The 26,722-nt window shown below is 44.7% G+C and overlaps 1 protein-coding gene across 2 annotated transcripts in view; it reads left to right on the top strand.

The window, feature by feature from the left end:
* The window catches only part of Itga6 (integrin subunit alpha 6), a 70,644-nt gene that overhangs the window by 23,700 nt on the left and 20,222 nt on the right, over positions 1-26,722 (top strand). For both annotated transcript variants that reach the window (XM_051167130.1, XM_051167131.1), the window contains exons 2-11: positions 5,980-6,104; positions 7,717-7,796; positions 10,061-10,316; positions 12,507-12,638; positions 15,660-15,870; positions 16,786-16,979; positions 17,122-17,210; positions 18,140-18,258; positions 25,512-25,610; positions 25,871-25,932. In XM_051167130.1, coding sequence (XP_051023087.1) covers positions 5,980-6,104; positions 7,717-7,796; positions 10,061-10,316; positions 12,507-12,638; positions 15,660-15,870; positions 16,786-16,979; positions 17,122-17,210; positions 18,140-18,258; positions 25,512-25,610; positions 25,871-25,932 — 1,367 coding nt within the window. The remainder of the gene's footprint in view (positions 1-5,979; positions 6,105-7,716; positions 7,797-10,060; positions 10,317-12,506; positions 12,639-15,659; positions 15,871-16,785; positions 16,980-17,121; positions 17,211-18,139; positions 18,259-25,511; positions 25,611-25,870; positions 25,933-26,722) is intronic.

Genomic DNA, 26,722 nt, shown 5'->3' with positions numbered 1-26,722 from the left:
GAAGAGGGTGATCGACCTGCTCTGTAACAACCCCTCCCCCAACCCAGAAATGATACCATAAGAGAGGGACTGTGCCAAAGGTCATTTTCCTCCCCACTTCTGTGCAATGTTAACAGAAAAAGCCTCAGTCACTTTGCTAGGAGTGGGCAGAGTGGGCGTAGTGGGGGAATACGCCTGACCGTGTTCTGCCAAGAGCCACCTCTTTGTTTCTTTGTTGCGACTGATGGCCAGGTAGGCTGTTCTTTCTATAATGGAGGAAGTGTGACCAATATCAGCAAAGTTCCCCTGCACAAGAGCGCCTCTAGCACCTTGACAGCGTGGAGCTGGACCTTCTGGAAGCTACGGACGGTGCAGGAGGCATGAGCTGTTTTCTTGCTGTACCAGGACCATGATCGGGCATGAGGGTGTGACTTGTGAATATTCTTGCACCCTGTGGGTAGTATCTCCAAGTGCTACCACGCTTGATTTTGATATCAGTCTGTTGGTGCCAGATGAGCTGTGGTCACAGGAGGTGGCTCAGCTCTGACTGTGTATGAAGAATGGCAGATGGTAGGGCTTGGGAAAATGGAGGGGACACTTTGGGAGGAAGGATCGAAGAGCTGTTAGTGTCATCTCATGGACTTAGGGGAGGAAGAAAATAGAAGCTCAAGAATTTAAAATGTAGCATGGCAAATACAACCAGAAGTCCAAGTGGTTTTTATAGCTTCCCTTTCTGATGGCAGGGCCAACATTGGCTAGTCAAGAAATAAACATCATAATCTGTATTGAAGGAGAAGTTAAATCTAGGATAAAAGTTAAGAGAGTTGCCCAATTTTTGGAGCTGGTGATGAGTTTAGGATCTGTTACTTCCACGCTAAGTTCTTTATTTTTTCTTTCTTAACTACTGTTGTTGTTGTTATTATTATTATTATTTTACTAAAAATTAGATATTTAGTTTGAAGATGGCTTGAATGTTAGTAATGCCGGTTCCTGGTTTTTCAGGTCTTCATTTAAATGAACTAGGAAGGTTGTGCTTTAAATTAAGCAATAACAGTGCCCTTGTCCTAATGAAGCAATAGTTCCCATTTTCCGAGACAGAGTTGAGTAGCTCGAGGTGCACTCTTTAATCCTTAAGGAAATGAATTACTGCCAAAGACAATGAAGCAACGCTGCTCTTGTCTTGAAAATTTAAAGAGAACCCCAGTGTGTAGAACATTTGGTTGAAATAGTTATACAAACGTAGAGCAGCTACTGGGGGAGATGTGAAAAATCCGAATGGCAGCCTGGCTCACTTAAAACAGCTTGTTCAGACAGCGGTGGTGGGTCCAGGGGCCTTAGCTTATAGTCACGGTCTTCGTTGAAGATCTCCATTTATGTCTTATTCTGAGTTCCTGCCATCCTTCTTAGCAATACCTTACGATGACTAAGTTTATTCTTACTGCTGAAGATGATTTTGCAGGTTTTGAGGTGGTTTTTTGTTTTTTTGGTCTCCATGTACAGTGTGTACCATGTGTGTCTGGTTTCTGTGGTGGTAAAAAGAAGATATTGGGTCCCCTGGAACCGGAGTTACGGATGGTTGTGAGCCGCTAGTGTGGGTACTGGGAACCAAACCCGGGTCCTCTGGAGGAGCAGCCACTGCTGTTAAGCATTGAGCCATCTCTCCAGCCCGAGTCCCATCTTTTTTTTTTTTTTTTTTTTTTTTTTCCAGTATGTTGAAATCTTCAGGGAGTTATTCCAGTGCAGTGTGAGAACTTGGTGGAACGTGACCGTGGTGGCTCAAGTCTAATTCAGCCCTGGGAGGCTGAGGGGAAAAGATGGTGAATTAGAGGAAAATCCTGCCTCAAAAATCCAAGTAAAGGAAAATAATAAAACTCAGTAGAAAGTAGCTGTCTACTGGCTCTGAGACAAACTGTTTGAAAAAGTGGCTTTTCCTAGTCGCAAACTAGGTTGCTTACCCTGTGTTTGTCGACTTTCCTTCTTTAGACCCGATAGGGGAATAGTTTTGTTTTGTTTTGTTTTTCTTTTGTTTTTAAGGTTTTTCGAGACGGGGTTTTTTCTTTGTGTAACAGTCCTTGGCTGGTCTGGACTCCCTTTTGTAGACCAGGCTGGCCTCGAACTCACAGCGATCCTTCTGCCTCTGCATCCCGAGTGCTGGGATTAAAGGCTTGCGCTACCACACCTGGCACCGGAATAGACTTTTTTGATGCTCTTCCATTTCCCTCCCTACCAGGCCTGACTGATTTCCCTGCCCTCACCCCAGCGTGTCTGTCCGAATGCGGAGTGGTAGTTTAAGGTTGTGGTGGCGCACGCCTTTAATCCCAAGAGGCGCGGGTCTCTGAGTTTGAGGGCAGCCTGGTTTACAGAGTGAATTCCAGGACAACCAGGGCTACACAGAGAAACCTTGTCTCGAAACAAAACAAACAGACAAAAAACAAGGAGGGGAGGGGATGGGGGGGGGGAGAGGAGAGACAGAGGGAAAGGAGGGGGGCGCAGTGTAACTAGAGACTAGAGACTGTAGCTCTGGTCCTCCGTGTTGACCTGGTCATCACAGTGGTGCCCACGTAGCAACGGGTCCTCTGGCTGAACCGCCTGGGCAGTCCAGGACCCAGGCCTTACTGGGAGGACCAGATTTTGGCACGGGTTGAGGCATTGGAACGGGCTATCCCTCTGACACCTACAGGGACCTGGCAGCTCAAGAATCAACATGTGCTTAGCATTAGCCTACACCGTGACCTAAAGTGACTTAGATTTGAAGTAGACTGTTGTCCCCTGGTGTCACTGTTTGCATACCGGTCTAGTTTTGCTCATTTATTTGTTCTTTATAGACATAGCCTCAACTAATGGACTGGGACCTTCTACATTCAAGGCCGATTACAAGTGAGATTAAGAACCTTTTTGCAAATTTCCGAACCAGACAGGGCGAATGTGAAAATGAAGCTCCCGCCAATTCCTGAGTGTTGGGGCGACCTCAACACACCCATTTCTGAGACTTTCATCTTACAGGGTTAGCGCAGGGCAGCCTTGGAACGCAGAGCGGTGCAGCAGGCGCCCTCTGCTGGCCGGCCTGCCCTCCCGCAGCCGCCCAAGGACCCAGGTGCCATCCTCCAGCAATTCCTCCCAGGATGCATCTGAAATGTGTGTATCAGCCTGTCTGTCACGTGTGTATATGCTTCATGTGCACAGGTGCCGGTGGAGGGCAGAAAGGGGCTGGTGGAAACCCTGGAGCTAGAGTTACAGGCATTAGACTTAGTGCTAGACTCTGAACTCTGCTCCTCTAGAAGAACAGACAGTGCACTGACCACTGACCCACCTCTCCAGTGTCTCCATGGTCTTTCGTGTTGCAGGAAACCTTGGCATCTCCATCCCATGTAGGAACCAAGAAAGGCTCAAGAGATGGCTGTGTACTCAAGCCCTTGTGAGGCCTCATCTGTTACCTCTCCCCTGGGCCAGTCTTCTCACTAGGCTCGCTGTCTTCAAACTCCACACACCTACATGCTTATAGCTCAGAGGTTCTCAACCTGTGGGTCGCGACCCTCCCAGGAGTCAAATGGCCTTTTGGGGGGGGGGGGAGTGGGGAGCCAGGAGGGTTGTTTGTAAACATCTGACATCAGATATCCTGCATATCAGAATTATAACCAGCAAAACAGCAGTTACGAAGCAGCAATGAAAGTTTATGGTTTGGGCTCATCACAGCTCAAGGAACTGTATTTATTAGAGGGTTGGTCGCAGCGGTAGGAAGGTTGAGGACCACTGGGCTAACTCCATCCTTGGAAGCAAGGCCAGTTTTGCCTGTGTGGTGCTGCCCCCACATCAGCTCTCATTTCCTTGGTGCCCTCCCTCCACAAAGGGCTTGCTTTCTTGACGCCTCTTGCCCCATGCCCTCTTATGAGCTACATACTGATCAGGTGCTCCCACACTGGAGTTTTAGGAGGTGGGAGCTACTTGGGAGGCCATTCCTTAGGCATCCCTGGGCAGTGTTTGTTGAAGGGGTAAGTGGCTGATGGAGGAGTGGAGTGCGGTAAACAGGAAGCAGCCTGCCACACCTCTGCAGCCCCCTTGGGTGTGTAGAGGAGGAAGTGGTTAAAGAGAAATAGGTGCAGTTGTCTGAGCTGCCTGCTCTTCAGAGCCTCCTTGGTGGTGGCTTACCTTTACCCTTCTGCCTCTAGGGAGTCAGTCTTAACCTCTGTCAACACACACAGCAGTTTTTTATTTCAAGATGTCATTGGTATAATAGGTTGGCTCTTTTGGCCCAGTTTTAAATGTCTTTCAGTGTTTTTGTTTCTTGGGAAGCGCCCTGCGGGGATGGAGACACTGTTTCTTGGTAATTTTTGTCCTGGCTGACACCTAGCTGTGAGGCCCAAAGGCTTTGTAATTAACCTCTGTGGAGAATCAGAAAGTGAGGGCTCCTTAGCTCTGGTTTATGCCCCTGGCTCAGCTCGGTTACTTGTCCTCCAGCTGCCCAGCAGGTCCCCACATCTGCCAAGCATCTAAACCCATTCACTGCAGTTCCCTGCGGCCTAGGGCCATCTCATCTCCCAGGTATTGGAGAGCTCCTGGGAATGGGGACGGTGGTACTCCAATAGCCAGACCCCTGCTACCTGGCCTCCCTATACCCCCTACTGATTGAGAAATTTGGGGACCCGGGGACAATTTACTCCCCTAAATCTCCACTTCAGTCCTGTGCCTCGGTGTGTGCTGTCTCATCTTTTCTGATGGAGGATAGACTTGGAGGTAGAAGCCGGCAGTGATAACTGTGGGATTGGGGCGGGGGGGGGGGGCTGGGGGGGGTGGGGGTGTAGAGAGGCATTTTGGGAGGAAAGGCAGCCGCTTGTCCCTACAGAAGGCAACATTGTGTGTCTGTTTCTGCTGGGCAGATGGGATTCCCCTCACCTCGTTGCACCTGCAACAGCATAGCTGTTAATACATCAACTCTTTTTTTGGGACCCGTCCCAGCAAGGAAGAGGCAGTGGGGATGCTCAGATGGTGTTTGTTTTCCTCCTTTGGCCCCTGACGCTGCAGGCTTCTTGCGGCCAAGTGTGGCCTGATCTCCCTTCAGAGGGTTCGTTGTTCGGATGGGCTTCTGTGCCCAGCTGTTTTTCCCCTTGCAGCCTCATACCTCAAAATTCTGGCCTCTGCTTCTCTGTGTGGTCAGGTGTGTGTTCTCTCTCCATCTCTTGTACTGTTTGTCCGTTAGGTAAGCTGACCCCCAGAGGTTGTGAAGCAGACGGGGAGCCAGCCCCTTTGCTGGAGGAATAACAGAACTTTGAGGAACACGAGTTTGGCTTAGGAGCCCTCGCTCCTCAGAGGCAATCTGGAGCAGGAGAGAAGAGGAATATATTTTACCCGAAGCTGCCATCTCATCCCACATCCTTTGTGGGAGGGAGACTGGGTCATAGATAGGGCGGAGCTTATATCACGCCCACCAGTGAGACAAGACATGCCAAGTATTGCACTTTAAATAAATGCAGTTTCTCCTTGTCAATTACATTCTGAATAAAGCTGATGGAGAAAAAGGGGGTGGTGGGGCAGGCTGCAGGAGTCTGTTGAGCTGTGCTGTAGACAAGAGTTGGATTCTGTTTTGAATCTGTAGATAACCTGCTGCAAAGCGAGGTGTAGTCAAAGTGCCTCCCTGGAGGATACCTCCCGTGGGAGGAGGTGGGGTTCCAGTGTTGGAAACTGACGTGTGCCTACTACATGGGACATGATGGCTGCTTCCTTCCTTGGAAGTGTGAATCGTTCTGTGGAGTCTTGCGTTCTGTGCTCATTCTACGAAGAGTCCTTCAGACAGCACAATTGCACCCGGCCACCACCGCCGTCCTGCCTCAGCTGTGAGGCCTGTGCTACAAAGGCATGAGAGCCTCTACCCTTGTTTCCTCCCTTCTCCTCAGCGCCGAAGAGTTAAGAGAACTGCAGGGCAGAGACTTGTGCCCATAGCTCTGGGTTCTGGCTAGACAGTTAAAGTACATCCTGGTCCTTAAACTCTTTCTGTTCTGTTGCCAGGTTGCTTGTGGGGGCACCTCGGGCAGAAGCACTTCCACTGCAGAGGGCGAACAGAACAGGGGGCCTGTACAGCTGTGACATCACCTCCCGGGGACCTTGCACGCGGATTGAATTTGATAACGATGGTGTGTTCTGCCCTCACTGTTTATTTGGCCAGCCTATCTGTACCATGATTCTTTTGCCACGAGCAAGGGCAGGGGATACACGCATTTATTCTTGCAGAGAAGACCACTCTTAATTTTGTCAGTCTTGACTCGTGTGTGTGTGTATGTGTGTGTGTGTGTGCGTGCGTGTGTGTGTGTGTGCGCGCGCGCGTTCATGTGTATGCTTTGTCCTGAAATTACTTTCTAAATCAACACTGAAGTGGGCCAAATTCGCTGCCTCTGTTTAATCCCAGTTTAACTAAAATGGTGTGCTGATGTTGCCACCTAGTGGTAAATTGAGATTGTTGCAAAGTTGAATTCATAGCTCTGAAGTAAATTATATGTGCCTGTCAAGCAGTCAGCAGGACCACCCGCTGTTAAAGTAGTTGGGAGAAAGACTTTTGCCTTCTTTATTTTATTTGTGCGTTCATTCTCCCATGTTTGTTTCTATGATGTCAGGACTCTGACTCAGTGCCTTGTGCTGTCCTGATTGAATGCTGTACCCCCAAGCCACAACTCTGGCCCTGAGAACGCTCTACAGAAAGAACTGATTAGCATGAGTACTTTCCCCCATAGACTGTGGTACCCAAGCTGATGAGCTAGGGTGCAGTCAAAAGAATTTTCGAAAAGCTTCAGGAGAGGCCAGTCTTAGAAATCCGTGTACTTACTGAATGTAACGTGACCATTTTCCCCATGGGATGCTGGAAGTGTCACACGTTCTACTGTTGAGTCCTGTACACTGTCACTGTTCTACCACAGACTCTTACCCCACCCAAAGCTGGTAACTCTGAAAGACATACTTGTTTCCCTTTTTATTTTAATATCCCATTTTAGGAAGCCTCCGGGCGCCTGGAGGATGTCCTAATGGAGTCCATATGTGTCACCAGCTAATTTACCTGGTTTCCCGTAGGTTGGACAGAGCCATTAGTGTTAAAAGAAGCTTGTAAGAAACAAGATTTGATGATTGGCCTAAGTAGCCATGCAGGCTCGTGCTCATAGTCCTGTCTGTGTCCTTTAAGAATAAGGTGGCGTTCTTCCTGAGAGTAGGAAGTGTGACATGTTAACTAACTGCAGAAAACTTACAGATACACAGATATATAAATATAGACATCCATCGCCTTAACGTTTTGATTCTCATTAAAAAAAGTGAAAATATGGGTTGTTTAGTAGGTTAAAGTTGATAATGAAATGAGCTTGTGGTGCTGTTTCTGCGCATTCTCTCTACAGCTGAGAAGACCTCACACTGTTTCTATACAAAATTGAGGAGTGAGCGGGGCAGCGCCCACTTCCTGTTAGTTTAGATGCTGTATTTGACAGGCTTTGTTGAAGGCATATGTTGGAAGGCTGCCTCTCAGTTACACCATTTTCAAATGTCTCACGTGTAGAATTTTTAATGAAAGAGTCGCTCAACTGTCTCTCTGTGTCCTTGAGATAAGAAATCAATGTTCCGTATTAACTGAGTTTCCTGAGTAGCTGGGCTTGGAGTCCGGGAAGTTTGACAACAGCTCCTTAGGGTTTTGTTATCCTGTTAGTTTGTATAGACTTCCAGGCACTCACGTTCTAACCGTCTGTGTCACCCATGTTTCCTCTGCAGCTGATCCTTTGTCAGAGAGCAAGGAAGACCAGTGGATGGGAGTCACTGTCCAGAGTCAAGGTCCAGGGGGCAAAGTGGTGGTAAGTGTAGAAAGGCGCACCCTCCTCAGTGTTGGCTGGTAATGGGCTCATGGCAACGGACAAAACACAGAAGTCTTACCTCCTTTGAGCAAACGTCCTGCTCTAACACAGGTCCTGGTGCCAAGAACAAGCCAGAGCTTTGCTTCTCCCGCAATGCCTGATAGACTGTGAGTTGGTTGTGCAGCCTATGTGTCTTTAAAATGTCGAGAGCCAAAGAACTTAATAAATAAACATTTTGTGACTATCCCTAAAACTACCTGAAAAAATGCGAAGCCAAAGTAGACAGTTTCTTCCCCAGGAACTCTTTTTGTCTAAAACTTTTGACTTTTATAGACAAAATTACTGCAAACCATGGGAATGATCGTAGAGAAAAACCATTAATTTTACTCTCATTTACCCATGACCTCTTCAGCCAGAAGGCATCTCATTGGTAGGCTGGCCTGGAAGCAATTCAGGCTGGAATATGGTGATCTTTTTGTCTCTCTTTCACAGTCTAGTTGCTATAATAAAGTTTGTAGAGAAACTTGAGGACATTGAGAGTCTTAGTGAACACTGAGTTCTCACGTTTACCAAGCACGGTATGTGAAATGGACTTGGATGTCCTGTCCTCGGTCTCCCAGACTGGCTTATATGGAAGGTAGCCGTGAAGACCCTGTGAAAACGGGGGTTAGTCTGTCTGTCTGTCTTTCTTTTTTTTTTTTTTTTCAAGTTCTTTTTTTAAAAATATTTTTTATTAATTTATTCATTTGCATCTCAATTGTTATCCCATCCCTTGTATCCTCCCATTCCTCCCCCCCATTTTCCCCTTACTCCCCTTCCCTATGACTGTGACTGAGGGGGACCTCTTCCCCCTGTATATGCTCATAGGGTATCAAGTCTCTTCTTGGTAGCCTGTTATCCTTCCTCTGAGTGCCACCAGGCCTCCGCATCCAGGGGATGTGGTCAAATATGGGGCGCCAGAGTTCTTGTGAAAGTCATTCCCCACTCTCCACTCAGTTGTGGAGAATGTCCTGTTCATTGGCTAGATCTGGGTAGGTGTTTGAGGTTTTACTGCACGTATTGTCCTTCATTGCTAGTGGGAATGCAAACTAGTACAGCCACTTTGGAAATCTATCTGGCGCTATATCAGAAAACTGGGAATAGGGCTTCCTCAACACCCAGCTGTTCCACTCCTTGGAATATACCCAGAAGATGCTCCAGCACACAATAAGAACATTTGCTCAACCATGTTCAGAGCAGCCTTATTCATAATAGCCAGAACCTGGAAACAGCCTAAGTGTCCCTCAGTAGAAGAATGGATAAAGAAACGGTGGTACATTTTCACTATGGAATACTACTCAGCTATTAAGAACAAGGAATTTCTGAAATTTGTGGACAAATGGATTGAGCTAGAAATGATCATAATGAGTGAGTTAACCCAGAAGCAGAAAGACTCAAATGGTATATACTCACTTATATCTGCACACTAGCCCAAGGGGCATGTCCCATGAAAGTCTTCACTTACCAGGAAAGTGGGACAGAGGGGAGCACATCCTATTGGGACTCTGGATGAGAGAAGCATGGGAGATTGGGGAAATAGAAGGATCCAGATGGTCCTAGAAACCTACAAGAAGAACGTTATGATGGGCAGATCTGGGCCCAGAGGTCCTGCTCAAACTATGGCACCAGTCTGTCTTTCTTGACAAAGTAATTCTTTCTGCCTCTTAGTGATAGGGAATAGTTTGAGAGCACAGAGTATAAGCTGGAGCTCTCTGCAAGGAGATGGCACTGGCTGCAAGAAAATGCCTTCATTTTAGCTGTGTTTGCTTTACTCCTAAGAAAATAGGCCCATGCTTCTGTCTAGAACATAGTTACTTATAGCCACTAAAAGCCAGTTAAATTATGAAAAGGTAGTGAGATGGTGTTGCCTTTGCTTGTGTGAAAGGTGAATTTACAGATGAATCGCCTGGGAATAAGAACTGGTATTTTAATAACTTGGACCGAGGCCCTGAGAGTATGGCTGAAGTCCTGGGTCATTTGTCTTGTGGATGGCCTCTTGGAGTGGGGGTGAGGGGTTGTGCAGGGGTTTGGCTTGCTTTGGGATCCTCTCCCAGGGTGAGGACACATTTAATGTCCTATTTAGAACCAATCTCTTCCATTATTGCTAAGTGCCCCAGGTCCGTGGAGTTTTTTTGTATTTTGGTTTGGTTTGGTTTTGGGTTTTTTTTTTTTTTTTCCGAGACCAGGCTGGCCTCGAACTCACAGAGATCCACACTTGTTTGCAGACGTGTGCACACCGATACGAGAAAAGGCAGCATGTTAATACAAAGCAAGAGTCTCGGGACATCTTCGGAAGGTGTTACGTCCTGAGCCAGAATCTTGCGATTGAAGATGACATGGACGGAGGAGACTGGAGTTTCTGTGATGGCCGGTTGAGAGGCCATGAAAAATTTGGCTCTTGTCAGCAAGGCGTGGCAGCAACTTTCACTAAAGACTTTCATTACATTGTGTTCGGAGCCCCGGGTACTTACAACTGGAAAGGTATGACCTCAGTATCTACAGAGACACATTAGAATATCAATAAAGTTTCTATAATGTGCCCCACGGATTAGTACATTTTAAGTGGGCTAGAAGGTATTTATTAAAGGGGTGGAATATTAAAATTTACTGTGAATTTTAACAGGAATGCAAATGTTTTAGGGTTGAGGGTTTTTCCTTTTGTTAGTGTTTTTATATAAGTGGAAGTGGTTAATTTTTTTCTCTAAGAATATAATAATTAATAGGGATTTTTTTTTCTGTTTTATATTTGTTACTTGAAGGTAAAACGGTTCTCTTTAAGCCAGTGATACGAGCACCGAGTTGTAGTGAATGGTATCCACAAAGAACTGTGTTAACACAGGCATTCCATTGTAGATGTCTTAGAAGGTCATGGGTCATGTTCGACTAATAACGTGCTAAGCTAAAAGAACAGATGACTGGCAGATGGGGGAATTTTGAGGTAAAAATTGGAAGCAATTTGAGGTACAGTTGGTTGACAGTGTTATATTGTGGTGAGAAAACGAGGCGCTGGGAAGGAAAAAGGAAAATGACCCACATTTTGTGATCAGATGAATCTGGTCAATTCCTTTAATAAACATCAGTTTCTCTGAAAAATTGAGGCAGTATACAGCAAAGTGCTATATCATAAGGCAACCTAGTTCTAATCTATGACGGAGAAAACTACATCTGGTTTGGAAATAAAACTTTTGGGGAATTAAAAATAAATTATAGTATTTCCGTAAGCCAGAATAAGATTACTACGTGGAAGGTTGAGGCATGAAAACCAAAAATTCAAGGCTAGCCTTGATACTTTAAGAAGATCCTGTCTCAGAATAAAATGTGGGCATGGGAGGTGGAGGGGGAGCCAGAGATGGCCCCGTGCTTAAGAGCTGTTACTGGTCTTGCAGAGAGCCCACGGTTTGTTTGGTTTCCTGCAGCTCACAGCTACCTGCAACCCTGTCTACCTCCCTGGGATCCAGGACCCTCTTCTGGACTCTGCTGGCAACTGTGCGTGTATGTGTGCACATGCATACACATGCACACGTGCGCGTGCGCACACACACACGTACACACATAACTAAAAAGAACTCTCTAAAATAATTTACTTTTGAGAAGACCAGGGGTGTAGCCCAATATATAGGGTTTGCCTTGTGTGTGTGGGGGGGTCCTGGGCTCAATTACTCTCCAATGTCGTCACACACACATTCGTAATTTCAACTGTTATTAAAAATGGTTCTTGACCCAGCACTTAGGAGGCAGAGGCAGGCAGATCTTCATGAGTTCGAGGACAGCCTGGTCTACAAAGTGAGTCCAGGACAGCCAAGGCTACACAGAGAGACCCTGTCTGGGGGGTGTGGGAGGGAGGGGGGAGGGAATGGCTCTTGAGAGCCCTTTGTAAGTCATTCCAAATGACACTGGGGAAGTCATTTCCTGTGTCCCCAGTCATGTCTGATGGAGCTTTTCATATAACCAAACCCATCAGGCTATTTTGACCTCTTTGAAGAACATTTTGTATTTAGAAATAGTTTTATTTTGGCAAGAGCAGATGACCATTATATTGTAAAACAGAACATTAAAAACGCCGACCAGCTAGGTCCATTTTAATCATGGGAAATAATATCTTGTGGCTTGCTAACGCTGATGTGCAGTATGTCACTTTTCAAAGTTCATATTGTGATTTGGGTTTTAATGTACTGAAATATTTTTAAGAATTGTAGAATTTTGAAAAGAGGAAATTTTCATTTAAAGCAGTTTGAAGAGATGGATATATTAATAATTTCACTTTACAGAAAAGGGAGCTTGATAAGGAATTACAGAAAACAAAATGATCGTTTATGTCAAGTTCATGTCATTCAATTTAATTCTCTGCAGTTTGTTGTTGTTGTTGTTGTTGTGTAAACAAACATTCCACCTTCCATCTAGCTTCTTGGTGTTATAAAGAAGGTTCATGAGAATTTGAGGAGTTTGAAGATTCCTAGAACAAATTTCTTTCACATAAAAACTTATATGACCATGTTGAGCAGTCTTAAACATCACCTCTTCCATCTCTGTCTCTCCTTCCAGATTTCTCTTTCTGTTCTCCTTGTTAGCATGAGGAACATTTAGTAGAACCATCTATATTTTATTTTGTTTCATCTTTTTATTTTATTTTATTTGTTGTTGTTGTTGTTGTTTTCCATTTCATTCCTTTAGGGATCGTTCGTGTAGAGCAAAAGAATACCACTTTTTTTGACATGAACATCTTTGAAGACGGGCCCTATGAAGTTGGCGGAGAGACTGACCATGACGAGAGTCTCGTGCCCGTCCCTGCCAACAGTTACCTAGGTAGGCACAAGCAGAGACGCCATACCTGCCTTCTCAGCCGCTGTGTGAGGCTCCTTCCGAGGGCCCACAGGCTGAGAACGGGCCAGGCGGGAGCCAGGGGCCCTGGCTGTATTTGCTTCCGCTCCGTAAGTGTGGTGATGTGAAAGCAGGCTGCCTGCTGACTGGACTCTTCTGGCCTGAGCTTTGCAAAAAATGGGGCAGCATCTGCCGTCTCCCCAAAATCATGCTCCCTCCGGTCAGTCGGGAAGGCAGCTATGGCTTGTGAGCTGATGGCAGCCTGTGTAGCCCGCAGCCAGCCCTCCATGAAGCCATGAGGAAGTGCCTGGGTGTTCAGGGCCTCTTTTAGATGTACACTTAAGAGCTCCACTTACAAAGTTATTTTTAAGTGGTGGGTCAGGACTTCCAGGTCCTTCCTTGGCGATTGCTGTTCTCCAAGGCCTGGCCCCACGACTGGATTGGGGCTCCATGTCAGAGGGCCCGGTGGGCGGCACAGGGCTCCCCAGAGGAGGCCAACCAGAACCTGCTAACGCAGCTTGGGGAACACCCAGACTGTGTCTTAAGTGCCAATTCCTTAACTCTGTGAGGCTTGTTTGCATGGCTAATGGTGTCCTAAATTATTCCTGCGCATTATGGTAATTACACAAAGGCTTTTAAAAGCTTTAATTCTTAGTGCGAGTTGACATAAAGAATAATTACTGTACATTTCTTGGGGAAAATGTAAAAAAAAAAACTTCTAAACCTACATAGTAACCTATTTTTTAAAAATGAGGGGGTTGGTGGAATGCGCACACACTAGAGATATGACTGGAACAATGGAAGGATAAAAAAAAGGGGGGAAAAAAGCAGATATGGATAAGTGAAGAATCCTAAACAGTATGCTAAACATATATGAAGTTATTCTCACTGTGTAAAAATACACGTGGATAGTACTGTTTACATTTAAAAAGAAGCCCCTTTTCGATTCATACACCATTCCTACCCCTGTGTACACTTGACAAGAGTGTATGGAAGAGAACGCATACAGCAGCAACTGCTCATGAGACACCTGTTGGGTATGAGTCAGGTACCAACCGCCTTCAGTGCTTTGCGTATCTGCAGTGCGATTAAAAATCGTTGTCACCCACCCCGCCCTTTGTTTACTGAGGGAGCTTAATTTTTCAGCTCAAGGTCACACCATTAATAATTCCCCAACCAAGGAGAAGTACTCAAGGAAATGAGATGAGGTGTGTGAGGTCTGGCAGTGTCCCTGTGGGATGAGACAGGGTCTCCGAGGAACACAGCAACACATAGATATTGTCCTGTGGGCATATACTAACCAGCAACCTCTCTTTTTATATGTGCTATTTAGGGATTATTTTATTTAATATTAATTGTTCTGGCGAACAAACCCAACTGTTTGGTCTTTCAGATGCCCTTGGGGTTTATAAACACAGCTGCTGGTAGAACATAGGGAGATGTATAGGGTTTGTTGTTGTTTGTTTTCTCAAATACCTCTGCCTCTTTCAGAATGGGTTTCCTTAAAAGTAGATGTCTGAGAAAGAAGTCAGTATGTTGTTACATTTTTCTGGTCTGTGCTGTGAGGTTCTCATTTGAAAAGATCAGTGGGTGTGGGGTATGGTGATCCGCCTGAGCCTGTGGGTGCCAGCAAGGAGCGCCGCTTGTCGGACATGGCGCTGCAAACCAGCTTCTTATCAAGCATAATCATTTTTCTTCAATCTCTCCTACCCGGTTCACACATACAGGCCTGCTGTTTTTGACCAGCATTTCCTATACAGATCCCGATCAGTTTGTTTATAAAACTCGGCCTCCCAGGGAGCGGCCTGACACGTTCCCTGAGGTGATGATGAATAGCTACCTAGGTTTGTGACCTCTGCGATGACAAATAAATTGCCTTTGGTCATGATCATTTAAAAAAATTCCTTTTTGATCCATACAGAGCATAAATCTTCTTGTTTTCCATTTCATTTCAAGTGAAACACATACAGAAAGCATGCCATGGTTGAGCTCGGCTGCCAGATGGTTTTCAGCCCTGGGTTCAATTATATCACCCTGCTCTGAACTTGGGGTTCATCGTGTTTTCGATTCGCCTCAACAATTTGAGAACTGCAACAGTAGTGGTGACGCTTTTTTATAAACAAAACCCAATAAGAAGGGTGTATGTAGCGCCATCCTGCACTGCCCTTTATATCGAGAGAGATGGAATAATTTGCAGAGTTTTGGCAACGCATACACACACTTGTTTTTCTAGCAAATCTCTGTGTTGGTTGCCTGAGGTGCTGCTTCGTGCGGTTATAATTGGACATTCCAATGTTGTCGACCCTTTGCACAGTATTAAACTACTGATCCAAGACAGTTGGCTCAGTTGTTGACGTGAGGTTCTCAAATGCCTGAAGTCACCATGCATGGTTTTGTTTGCATGTTTGTGTCTTGAGAACTTGAGTTGGGCCGAAGTTAAGGAGAATGCTCCCTGTGATGTCTACCTGGATTAACATTTGTTCTTGCCTCATTACCTGCTAGGCTAACAAGCATAGATGTTCATGTAAGCAACTGGTCAGTGTAGAACCCTGTAATTAGGCTCAGCAGTTAGTATATGGAGTAGCATTCCCAGGTGGCTTCAGTATCCAGCTCGCTCTCTTCCTTTGTCATAGTTTTAATATCAGAATAGGATTTGGATTGATTCTTAAGATGGGTGAACGCTTTACAATTCAAGTCATGTTGGATATGCTAATAGCCTACGTATGCTAATATAGCTAAATAGCTATATATGCATATTTAATGCTAAGTAGCCTAAAAATGTTCTTTAAAAGTCTTAATATCCATAGAAAGCAGACAAATAGCTGGAGCGGCCACTTTGCCCTTGACCTGTCAAGTCCCTTAGCACAATGGCTCCCATAGTAAATGTGAAAGCGGGCAGGAGGGGCAGGAGGAGGAGAGCGGGGTGGGGATCTGGAAAAAGGCAATAATGGAATTGCGACTCCGGTGTCCAGGGTAGATGTGAGAGACTGTGTGTTGTTCTTCCAGGCTTTTCATTGGACTCAGGGAAGGGTATTGTTTCTAAAGATGACATCACGTTTGTATCTGGTGCTCCAAGAGCCAATCACAGTGGGGCTGTAGTTTTGCTAAAAAGAGACATGAAGTCCGCACATCTTCTCCCCGAGTACATATTTGATGGAGAAGGCCTGGCTTCCTCGTTTGGCTACGATGTGGCGGTGGTAGACCTCAACGCAGATGGGTAAGCGTATATTTGCTTATCATATTCAGCTAATGTTGCTACTGACTGGCTTCTGTGGGTCGAGAGAAGGACTGTGGGTTGGTTGATTCTTAAAAAAATATGTTTTACCATCCTGTCACATCATCATCATTGATAATAACTAACATTTATCCTCCCAGTGGCACAGGGTTACCTTATGTTTGAGGTTCACAGTTTCTTTCTTTCTTTCTTCTTCTTCTTCTTCTTCTTCTTCTTCTTCTTCTTCTTCTTCTTCTTCTTCTTCTTCTTCTCTTCTTCTGTCTTTCTTTCTTCTTCTCTTCTTCTTCTTCTTCTTCTCTTCTTGTTTGGTGTTTTGTTTTGTTTTGCTTTGTTGTTTTTTGAGACAGGGTTTCTCTGTGTAGCCTTGGCTGTCCTGGACTCCCTTTTGTAGACCAGGCTGGCCTCGAACTTACAGAGATATGCCTGCCTCTGCATCCCAAGTGCTGGGATTAAAGGAGTATGCCACCACCATCTGGCGGGTTCACAGTTTCTTGAGAACTTAAAATTGGAAAAAAAAAAATACTCAGAAAAATGACATTAGCTACACAACTGTTCTGTGGTTTCTCTGTGTGTACACGCGCACGTGTCTTACAGAAAGTAGGAAGTGAGCCCAGAGGACTCAGCTCTTGGTGACAGCTGGCAATGTAATAGGGCAGCAGAGCCTTGTAAGAAGTCTCCTGTGCTGTGGCTCTGACTCAAGAAACTGCCTTTCACTATTTCCCCTGGTTTATTGCTGATCTTCTGTTAAGTGTTCTAATTGATGAGCTGTAAGTCCTTGATTTGAGTCCCTTCCTATTGTGTTTGTGTGTTCTTGGAGCCTAAACTTGTAGTCCTTTCCCTAAGCCTGTTGGCGTGTTAGGCAGTGGTTCCCAGCTCTTCCCTTCTTTCTGTTTTTAGGTGGCAGGACATAGTTATCGGAGCTCCGCAGTATTTCGACAGAGATGGTGAGGTTGGGGGTGCGGTGTATGTCTACATTAACCAGCAGGGCAGATGGAATAATGTGAAGCCAATTCGTCTAAATGGGACCAAAGATTCTATGTTTGGAATTGCAGTAAAAAATATTGGAGATATTAATCAAGATGGCTATCCAGGTGGGTACTAGACCCTGACAAGGTCCCCATCCATAGAGCGGTTGGTTGGGTAACTAATGAACGCTTATGGCCTCTTACTTTGAGACCTTGGAGTATTTTTTTTTTTAATAATAATGTTTTTTTTTAAATGTGATGTCAACAGATATCGCTGTTGGAGCTCCGTACGACGATCTGGGGAAGGTTTTTATCTATCATGGATCCCCGACTGGCATAATTACCAAACCGACACAGGTAACAAACAACCTCTCTACAGTAGTGTAAGCTAGGTGGGATTAAGCATCCTTTTACTCATTTCAGTTTCGCATGTACAATAGTATGAATTAAAAATTAACGTGTGTGTGTGTGTGTGTGTGTGTGTGTGTGCGCATGCGAGAGAGAGAGAGAGAGAGATATCAGATCTCCTGGAACTAGAGTTACAGGTAGTTGTGAGCCCTCTGATACCAGTGACGGGAATAGTGCTCGGGCCCTGGGAGAGCAATCCATGCTGGTAGCCACTGAGCTATCTTTCAAACCCAGTGTGAATTGCAGAGTATCACTGGAAGATGGCTTTGACACACTTACACAGACGAGGTCACCTGCTTGGTTTAACTGTAGAATGTCTTAGTTTAGGAAATCCATACAACCCAGAGTGAAGACCATTCTATCCTGAGAGTTTGTGGGGAGGGTAGACTTTGTTTTCTTTAGCAGCATGTTCAGTTGAAACTGAGCAAACAGATAAAAGATTATAATTAAACATAGAGTTTGGATGCCACAACCTTAAACAGGTTTTGAAAGTAAGACTTTTGGGGATGGGGGGCAGTTAGGTTTGGTTTTAAAGGATACTGATTAACTTAATAAATAATAAGCTTTCATCCTTTGTAATACTGTGTGAATCTGATGGCCTTTATGAAATAATATGTATGAAGTAGTAGACACTGTACATTTATAGTGTAGTATAATTTGTTAGTAAGTAAACTTAAACTCTTGTTCAAAATAAACCCTTTTATTTTGTTTTTTCACTGCTTGTGGCGACAGGGATCTTAGGCCCCACTTTGCCGTGCTGGGGAAGTGCTGTGCCAACCACGGAGCTTCATCTACTGCCCTTTTGTGTGTTTCTCAGAGTGTAGCTCACCGGCTTCTTTAGTAGCCCAGTGTTCACTCTACCGCCCTGTGTATTCCAGGTTCTTGAGGGCACGTCGCCTTACTTCGGGTATTCCATCGCTGGAAATATGGACCTGGATAGGAATTCCTACCCTGATGTTGCTGTTGGGTCCCTCTCAGACTCAGTAACTATTTTCAGGTGTGTGTTGTCTTTATCTTGGGTTAAACAAGCTTCAAAAATGATCTTACACTAACTAATGTTTTGATTTTTTTTTTTTTTTTTGAGGCAAAAGGCTTGTATGAATTTGAGGACTTTTCTTTTGATGATGTATTATAGTAATAGGTGACAAGAATCATGTAAAAATCTTGCTACTATTTAACTAATTTGGAGTAAAAATGTGTCAGAAGTAATGGAAAGTTTTGCTGCCTAGATGTATCTTTCAAACCTGTTTCTGAGAGGCTTGGGGAGGCGGCTCCGGGCTTCAAGGCACTTGCCTGGCAGTGCTGGGTAGGTGCGTTGGCCCTAACCCTATCAGTCCAGCCTTGGAATGGAAGCCAGCTGGCTGTAATGAGAGTAGCCTTTCGAAGGTTCTGGGTTTAATTGAGAGACCCTGCCTCAACGAATACAGTGGAAGCGAGATCAAGGAATCTCTGAGCTGCTCAAAGTCAGTGCTGGTTCTCCACATGTACGCACGCCTACGCGAGTACCTACACACATGCATACTGTACACATGCGCATGAAAAGAAGCAAAGATAGTTTTTAAAAGAAGCTTTCCTTTGGATGAAAAAGCAGAACACATAAAGAAGAAAGTCTTTTATTATTCACCATATTTTTTTTCCTTTTGTTTCAATTCATTTTACTATCCATTATTAAACTCCAAATTTTGAATTTTTTTTCTTAATGTTTTGGTCTTGTATATCCCGTGCTTATACACAAATACCTCATGATGTACAAATTGTTTGTAAACTGCTTTGGTCCATGTGTGGTCTTAGGAGGCTTGTCTGTGCCACTGAATGCTTTTCTGAGATGGAAGGTGACAAGCTGTGGATAAATGACTTAGTGGGGTTTTGTTTTGTTTAGGATTTTTAAAAAAAATTTATTATTATGTATTCAGTACTCTGCCTGCACATAAACCTGCAGGCCAGAAGAAGGCATCAGATCACATTATAGATGGTTGTGAGCCACCATTGTGGTCGCTGGGAATTGAACTCAGGACCCCTGGAGGCGTAGTCAGTGCCCTCAGCCTCTGAGCCGTCTCTCCAACCCCATGACTTAGAGTTTTACCTAATGCACTTCCATATTGTCGTTGGTAGTTTAAAGTGTGTACCCTCCCTCCAACCCATAGTACAAAAATGCTCTCGACCGTTTCCTGACAGTAAGTTTCTGTAGCAGTCCTCCTGGTGTGCATCCCCACAGTCTGCTCCGTACAGTATAAGTTTCTGAGATTAAGTTGCTATATGCATTTAAAGACTTGATTTGGGGTCACTCAGAGACCCCCCAGAAAGGCTGCAGCCAGGCAAAATGGGCCTTGGAGTCTCTTTAGCTGTCTCTGTCACTCTTGGCAATCACCATCTTAGAAAGTCTTATTTATTTATGTATTTATTGGTTATTATTATGTATTTATGTATTTTGGTTTTTTGAGACAAAGCTTCTCTGTGTAGCCTTGGCTATCTTGGACTTACTTAGTAGACCAGGCTAGCCTCAAACTCACATTGATTTGCCTGCCCGGCCCTCCCAAGTGCTGGGATTACAGGCATGTGCCACCACGCCTGCCTGGCTTAGAAAGTTTGATTTTTAAGTAGAAGAATCTTGGGATTTTGTTGTTGTTAATGTTAATTCAAATTTATAGAAAATGAAGTTCCTAAATCTTCTGGTCTCCCTCAAAACAACGTCCACTGTTACTTTTGGGCCAGTAAAAGACCACAGGCATTGCTGTTCCTTAGTCTGCTCTGTAAAAATTTAATGTCTAGCCAGGTGTGGTGGATCATGCCTGTAGCCTCAGTACTTGGGAGGTTGAGGCCAGGCTGATTTATGTAGTAGATTCTAGGCCAACTAGGCCTACAAAGCAGTCGCCACCAAGCCTGGCAAGTTGAGGACCATCCCTGGGTCCTCTGTGGTGAAGCACAGGAGAATCAACCTGAACAAGTTGTCCTCTGACCTCTACATGTGTGCCGCAATATGGCTTAATACTAGCCTGTTATAAGCATGCTCAGTTAATTTTTGTTGGTTTGGTTTTGGTTTTTCAAGACAGGGTTTCTCTGTGTAGCTTTGGCTGTCCTGGACTCACTTTGTAGCTGAGGCCGGCCTCAAACTCACAGCGATCTGCCTGCCCCCGCCTCCCGAGTGCTGGGATTAAAGGTGTGCGCCACCACCGCCTGGCTGCTAAATTAATTTTTTAAACTAATGAAAAAATGTGTCCAATTTTTATTAGAAACGATAGTATATGGACCATTGTATACGTCCCTAGATGATGTTTTTAAAAGGAAAATTAGAGTTCATGGGATATAGGCTAGCAACTACTTGCATTAATACGTATTCATCGAGAGGTTATTTTTTTCACAGACTTCTCAGTATTAAATACGATGAATCTAATTTTTGCTAGATAAGTGATCTTAACCTTTTGATTAAATTTACATTAATTTGAAAATGAACGTTTTGAAAGCCAGGCACGGTATGCACACTTTTAATCCCAGCATTTGAGAGGCAGAGTCAGGTGGATCTCTGAGTTTGAGGCCAGCGTGGTCTACAGAGTAAATTCAGGACAGCCAGGGAGAAACCTTTTCTTAAAAAAACAAAAAAACAGAAAGAAGCGTACCATGAAGAAGTGTGAATATGTGACTTATCTATATATAATGTGTATGTATACATACATGTATGTTATATACATGTATGTGTGTATATGCATATTATTTATGTATTATATCGCATGGGATGGTAATACTTCTTTCAAGATCTTAAGACTACCAAAAACTTCAGTGCTAGGCATGGAAAACCTCCTTTTTTATTCTTGGTCAAAGAGGTCCCAGGTGTCAAAAGATTTACTTATTTTTATGTGCATTGGTGTTCTGCCTGCATGTATGTGTGAGGGTGCCAGATTCTCTGGAAAAGCTGGAGTTACAGTTATGAGCCGCCATGGGGGTGCTGGGAACTGGACTCAGGTCCTCTGAAAGAGTAGGCAGTGCCCTTACCAACCGTTAAGCCATCTCTCCAGCCCAGGCTGCTCTCTTTTTAAGTAAGGTCCAGGTTAGGTATCCAGGTACTTAGGTGCTGAGTGAGGGCTTTACCTCCCTCTGTCAGAGAAACTGGAACCCAAAGGAGTTCTCAAGCAGGACACAGGACAGGGTCAGGGGCGACATTACTATGCCCAGTTAGATTCCACAGAGCCCAGGATGAAAGGAGGAGTGGGAAGACAAAGACAGAGATTTTTAACTTCCTGAGGATGATGCACTTAGTGTCCTGGAAACCCACAGCTGTCTGGATATACAGCAGAAACAGGAGAATAGGTGCAGTCATTAAGGAAAGTGAAGAAAGGGCGACTGTGACTGCCTTCCCCATGGATGATCGTGTACCCTCTCCAGCTACCAGTAGATTGATTCCAGAAGGTTAAGATAGCTGTGTGAGATTTGGGAGGCATTTTCCTATTAAATGCATGGCATCCTTGTCAGTGTTTACCACAAGCTCACCAAAGTCCTGACTTCCTCGTGGTGGTGAAGCTGTACACTCCTCTTAGTTCTAGAAGGGAGCAGTGAAGGTGAGAGGTGAGCTGGCATCTCTCCATCATGCCTCCCTTACCCCCAAGCACACAGCTGCCTGGTCCTAGGGTTCCTTGTGGCTATGACAGGCTCAGACAAAGGCCTCTGGTGTCTTTTTGTCTGCCCCACAGCCTGGGGACAACATAAGGAGAGAAAAGATGTGGTCATGCATTCAGCAGTGCCAAAGGATAGGACTTAGGCTAGTGTTTGTGGCCTTGGAGCATGGCAGAGATGGGAAATCGGTCCTGTGTGCAGGGATATTGTGGGGCTTATTTACCCACTTTGTGCCCCAGGTGTCTTCAAACTCATAATCCTTCTGCCTCAGCCTTCCAGTTGCTAAGATGCCAGGTGTGTGCCACCGTACCCAGATGTTAGTCTGTTCTTAGAGTTGGGAATGAAAGATCCCAACAGATAAAGAAGGTCAAATGTTTGTAAGATGGAGACTTAATCGACTGACAGTCTTCCTAAAATTGACATGCAGGGAAGACACCTGAAAACAGCCAAGTGTTAGGTGTCTCTTGGTATAAGTCTATGGAAGTTATTATTTACCATTAAAATATTTAGAATTAAAATGGACTCATTGCCGTACTCTGGTATGAATAGCTTTTACCAGAAAGACCGAGGCGATGAGTACTGGCAAGGAGGTAGAGAAAAGGGAATGCTTGTGTTGGTGGGAATTTAAATCCATTCGGCCATCTTGGAAAGCGATGTGATGTCAGGGGCTGATTTTCTCCCTTGGGCTTGGGTCTCAGATTGGGCCAGGCATTGGTGGGTCAGTCCCTCAGTCTCTGCTCCATCTTTATCTCTACACATCTTGTAGGCGGGTTAAAATTTGGGTTGAAGGTTTTGTAGGTAGGCTGGTGTTCTCCTCCCAACACTATAGGTCCTGCTTGACTAGCAGGTGGCCTCCTCAGTCTCCTGTTCCCACTCCTAGGAGACTCAGCTAGAGACATCCCTGTATCCTCCCTGTGGCCTACCCCGTCACAGGTCCCCAGCTTGTCTCAGTGATGCCTCACCTTCAGTTTGCCTTTTCTCTCCAGGCACTCAAAGCTCCCCTCCCGGCTCTCCTCACGTCTGCTCCCCCACCCCTCCCTTCGTTTTCTCTCCCGATGCCCTCTCCTGTCTAGTTCCCTCTCTGCTTCCGCTTCCACCGTCTAGTCTATTTCTCGATCTAAGTGAGATTCAAGGAGGGCCTCCCTTGAGACCTCCTTGTTACTTAGCTTCTTTGAGTCCGTGATTTATAGTATGGTTGTCCTGTACTGTATGGCTGATATCCACTTATAAGTAAGTATATACCATGTGTGTCTTTCTGGGTCTGAATTCTTTGCTCAGTATGATCCTTTCTAGTTCTGCCCATTTGCCTGCAAATTTCATGGTTCTCCCCCCCCCCACCCCACCCCCTTTTTAAAAAAAATAGCTGAGTAGTATTCCATTGTGTAAATGCACCATATTTCCTTTATTCTTTGGCTGAAGGACATGCAGGCTGTTTCCAGATTCTAGCTGTTATGAATAAAGCCACTAGTAAACATAGTTGAGCAATGTCTTTGCAGTATGGTGGAGCATCTTTCAGGTATATGCCCAGAAGTGTGGTATAGCTCAGTCTTAAGGTAATACTATTTTCAATTTTCTGAGAACTTGCCGGATTGATTTCCAAAATGGTTGTCTATCTTGTTGATTTTTTTTTTTTCCCAGAGAAACAGCTCTTGGTTTCATTGAGTCGTTATATTATTCTCTTTGTTTCTAAGTTATTGATTTCAGCCCTGAGTTTGATTATTATGTGGCAGGGGTTTTGTTTGTTTGTTTTTTGTTTTTTGTTTGTTTGGTTTTTGGTCTAATCTATAGGCCTCTTGTATGTTTATAGGCATCTCTTTAGGTTGGGGAAATTTTCTATGATTTTATTAAATATTTTCTGGGCCTTGGAGCTTGAAATCTCTTTTATCCCTATTAGTTTTTGTTTGTTGTTTTTGTTTGTTTTGTTTTTTTGTTTTTGTTTTTGTTTTTGAGACAGGGTTTCTCTGTGTAGCCTTGGCTGTCCTGGACTCACTTTGTAGACCAGGCTGGCCTTGAACTCACAGCAATCCACCTGCCTCTGCCTTCCAAGGGCTGGGATTAAAGGCATGCGCCACCACGCCCAGCTATCCCTATTAATCTTATGTTTCATCTTTTTATATTATCCTTGATTTATTGAATGTTTTGTATCAGGGTGGTGGTGTTGTTTGTTTGTTTGTTTGAGGTTTTTTTTTTAGATTTAACATTTTCTTTGACAGATATATCAGTTTCTTCAATTGTATCTTCTACACCTGAGATTCTTTTTCTATCTCTTGTATTTTTTTGGTGATGCTTACCTCTGAAGTTCTTGTTTTCTTCCCTAAGTTTTCCATCTCCAGCATTTCCCCAGTTTACGTTTCTGTTGAGTTAGGGTGTCCAGGGGTGCTTGCAGTGAGATAACTGGCTTCTGCTGATTGTATTCTTACACTGGGTTGAAGCAAGCTTTAAGGTTGCAATTTTCCTCCAGAGTACCTAGGACTGTGCCACCAAGATGGGGTGCACAATGTATTTTATTTATATACTGTTTGAGACAGGGTCTCACTATGAGGCACTGGCTGTATACTCTAGGAAGTCGTAAAATTTGTGGTTCTCTGCCTTCAGCTTCTCACGTGCTAGGATTACAGGCATGCACCATTATGCCTGGCTGTTTTGTATACTTTTTATATGTGTATGTATCGGTTTTTAAAATTTAAGTAAAATGGGCTAGAGAGATGGCTCAGAGGTTAAGAGCCTGTTCTTCCAAAGGTTCTGAGTTCAATTCCCAGCAACCACATGGTGACTCACAACCATCTATAATGTGATCTGATGCCCTCTTCTGGCCTGCAGGCAGAATACTGTATACATAATAAAAAATGTTTTAAAAAAATTTAAGTAAGACAAAGACTATTTGTTTATGTAGTGAGGCATGTTTTTGCTGTGTAACTTTAGCTGGGCTGGAACTCCATATATAGGCCAGATGAGCCTTGAGTTTACAGCAACCCTCCTGCCTCTGTGTCCTGAACACAATACTGTTTTGAATGCACATGTTCTTTGACTTGGAAGCTGGGGATTTATTCTTAAGTAAACTCAAGCATGAACACAGGTTTCCGTACAGTGTTGTTAGCATGACTGCTGGTGATATTGATTCCATAGAGGCCATCGTGTGGTTAGAGTTGAAGATCCCCAGAAGTGAAGGGTAATAAATCATGTTTATGTGATAGGAGGAGACCCCCCAAGGGTTAAGAAATGAGACATACCTCTACACAGAACAGTTAACATAAAAATCCCCTGTTTAGTTGAAACTGCGTATTTATATTTGACAGTAGGTGGTGTTTGTAACAGAAACATAGACAGATAATGTGTCTGAAAGGCACATACAAGATGAGTTGGGTGTGGGTGTGTTACGGTGGAGAGAGCATTTGCTTGAAGACATGGCATGTATTAAGTCTGTTGGTTTCTAAATATAGTACAGCTTTAAATATTGCATAATTTAAGTTTATATCCATTAGCTGTTTGATTTGCTCCCACAGTAGGGGAAGAAGTCACGCCTACACACATTCATTCTCCTGTGGCTTTTAAGATGTAGTGGGCTGTTGTAAATAGTGTCCACTGTGTGAATGACCCAAAAGATGGCAAAAGGCTCAGGCTGTTCGTCACTCCTTTTGTCTTCAGATCCCGGCCAGTGATTAACATTCAGAAAACCATCACAGTGAACCCTAGCAGGATTGACCTCCGCCAGAAATCCCTGTGTGGGTCACCTAGTGGGATATGGTGAGTCCCTTGTGCGGTTCGTGGGGCTGGCTCAGTTCTCAGCTCTATGATGATGACTCACTTTGACCTGATGAGCCATAGGGAATGGTAAGGATGTTCTGGAGAAATGGCTGAGTGGAGATGCTGTTGAGTGAACATATTATTTCCTCACCAGTGGGCAGTGGGGATATTAGAGGGTGAGGGGACGGGGATGAGGGGGCAGGGGTATTTCTACCGACACAACGCATTTTTTAAGAAATAATGTGTTTGATTTCATGCAGCCTCAAGGTTAAAGCCTGTTTTGAATATACTGCGAAACCCGCTGGTTATAACCCTCCAATAAGTAAGTACCTAGTACATTAAGAAACAAAAAACGTTTTCTCTCCACCAGGTTGGAAGTTCTGCATAAATAACAGGAAAACAAAACCACTGTGGCCAAAGTGAGCTCGTAAATTCTTGTCTAGGGGATGACGTTTATCCTGGTCTCCCCTTTAATCAGGGGGCCACAACGTCATGAGAGAATGAAGGCTGCCCACTTGGGCCCCACTTGAATTTTCCAGAGCAGATGGTTTGGGACAGAATGCCTTGGAAAAGCACTTTTCTGCTGTCACAACAGCTTCTTCCCTTTCGGGAAACTTCCCTTTTGGAAAACTGTTGTTGTGAGGTCGTGAGGTGGTGGGTGGCGGTTGTGGAAAGACAGCTCCGGGAGCCAGAGCACAGCTGCAGCTGGCCCTTGCACCCCACCCAACTCCACCCCTCCCCCACTAGGCTCCAGCCCCATCGCCTAAGCTGTGCTCCCAAGTACATGACCTGGAGCACCCCAAGGCTGGTCCAGACAGACCCAGACCTGGCTGCTGCTCTTGGCTTCAGCATAGCTCTGGTTGGCCCGCAGCAAAGGAAGAGTCTTTTTGGGCTTTGAGTTTAGTTTTCCTATCAAATAAAGGAGTGCCTCTACGCCATCACTGTCTAGGGTTGTGAAGCTGATCAAGGAGAAAGCCAAACAGAAGGCTCCTAGCCTTTTAAATTATCATTCCACTTTCTTTTTCTGGGACACAAAGCAGAATTTCCATGCACGCGTGTATGTATGTGCATGGGTACGTGCACACACTTGTTAAAATGAGTGTGGGTGCACG

The sequence above is a fragment of the Acomys russatus genome, chromosome 24, assembly GCF_903995435.1.
Source record: "Acomys russatus chromosome 24, mAcoRus1.1, whole genome shotgun sequence".
NCBI lineage: Eukaryota > Metazoa > Chordata > Mammalia > Rodentia > Muridae > Acomys > Acomys russatus.
The sequence above is the reverse complement of the archived record's forward strand: the minus strand, read 5'-3'. Positions and strand labels throughout refer to the sequence as shown.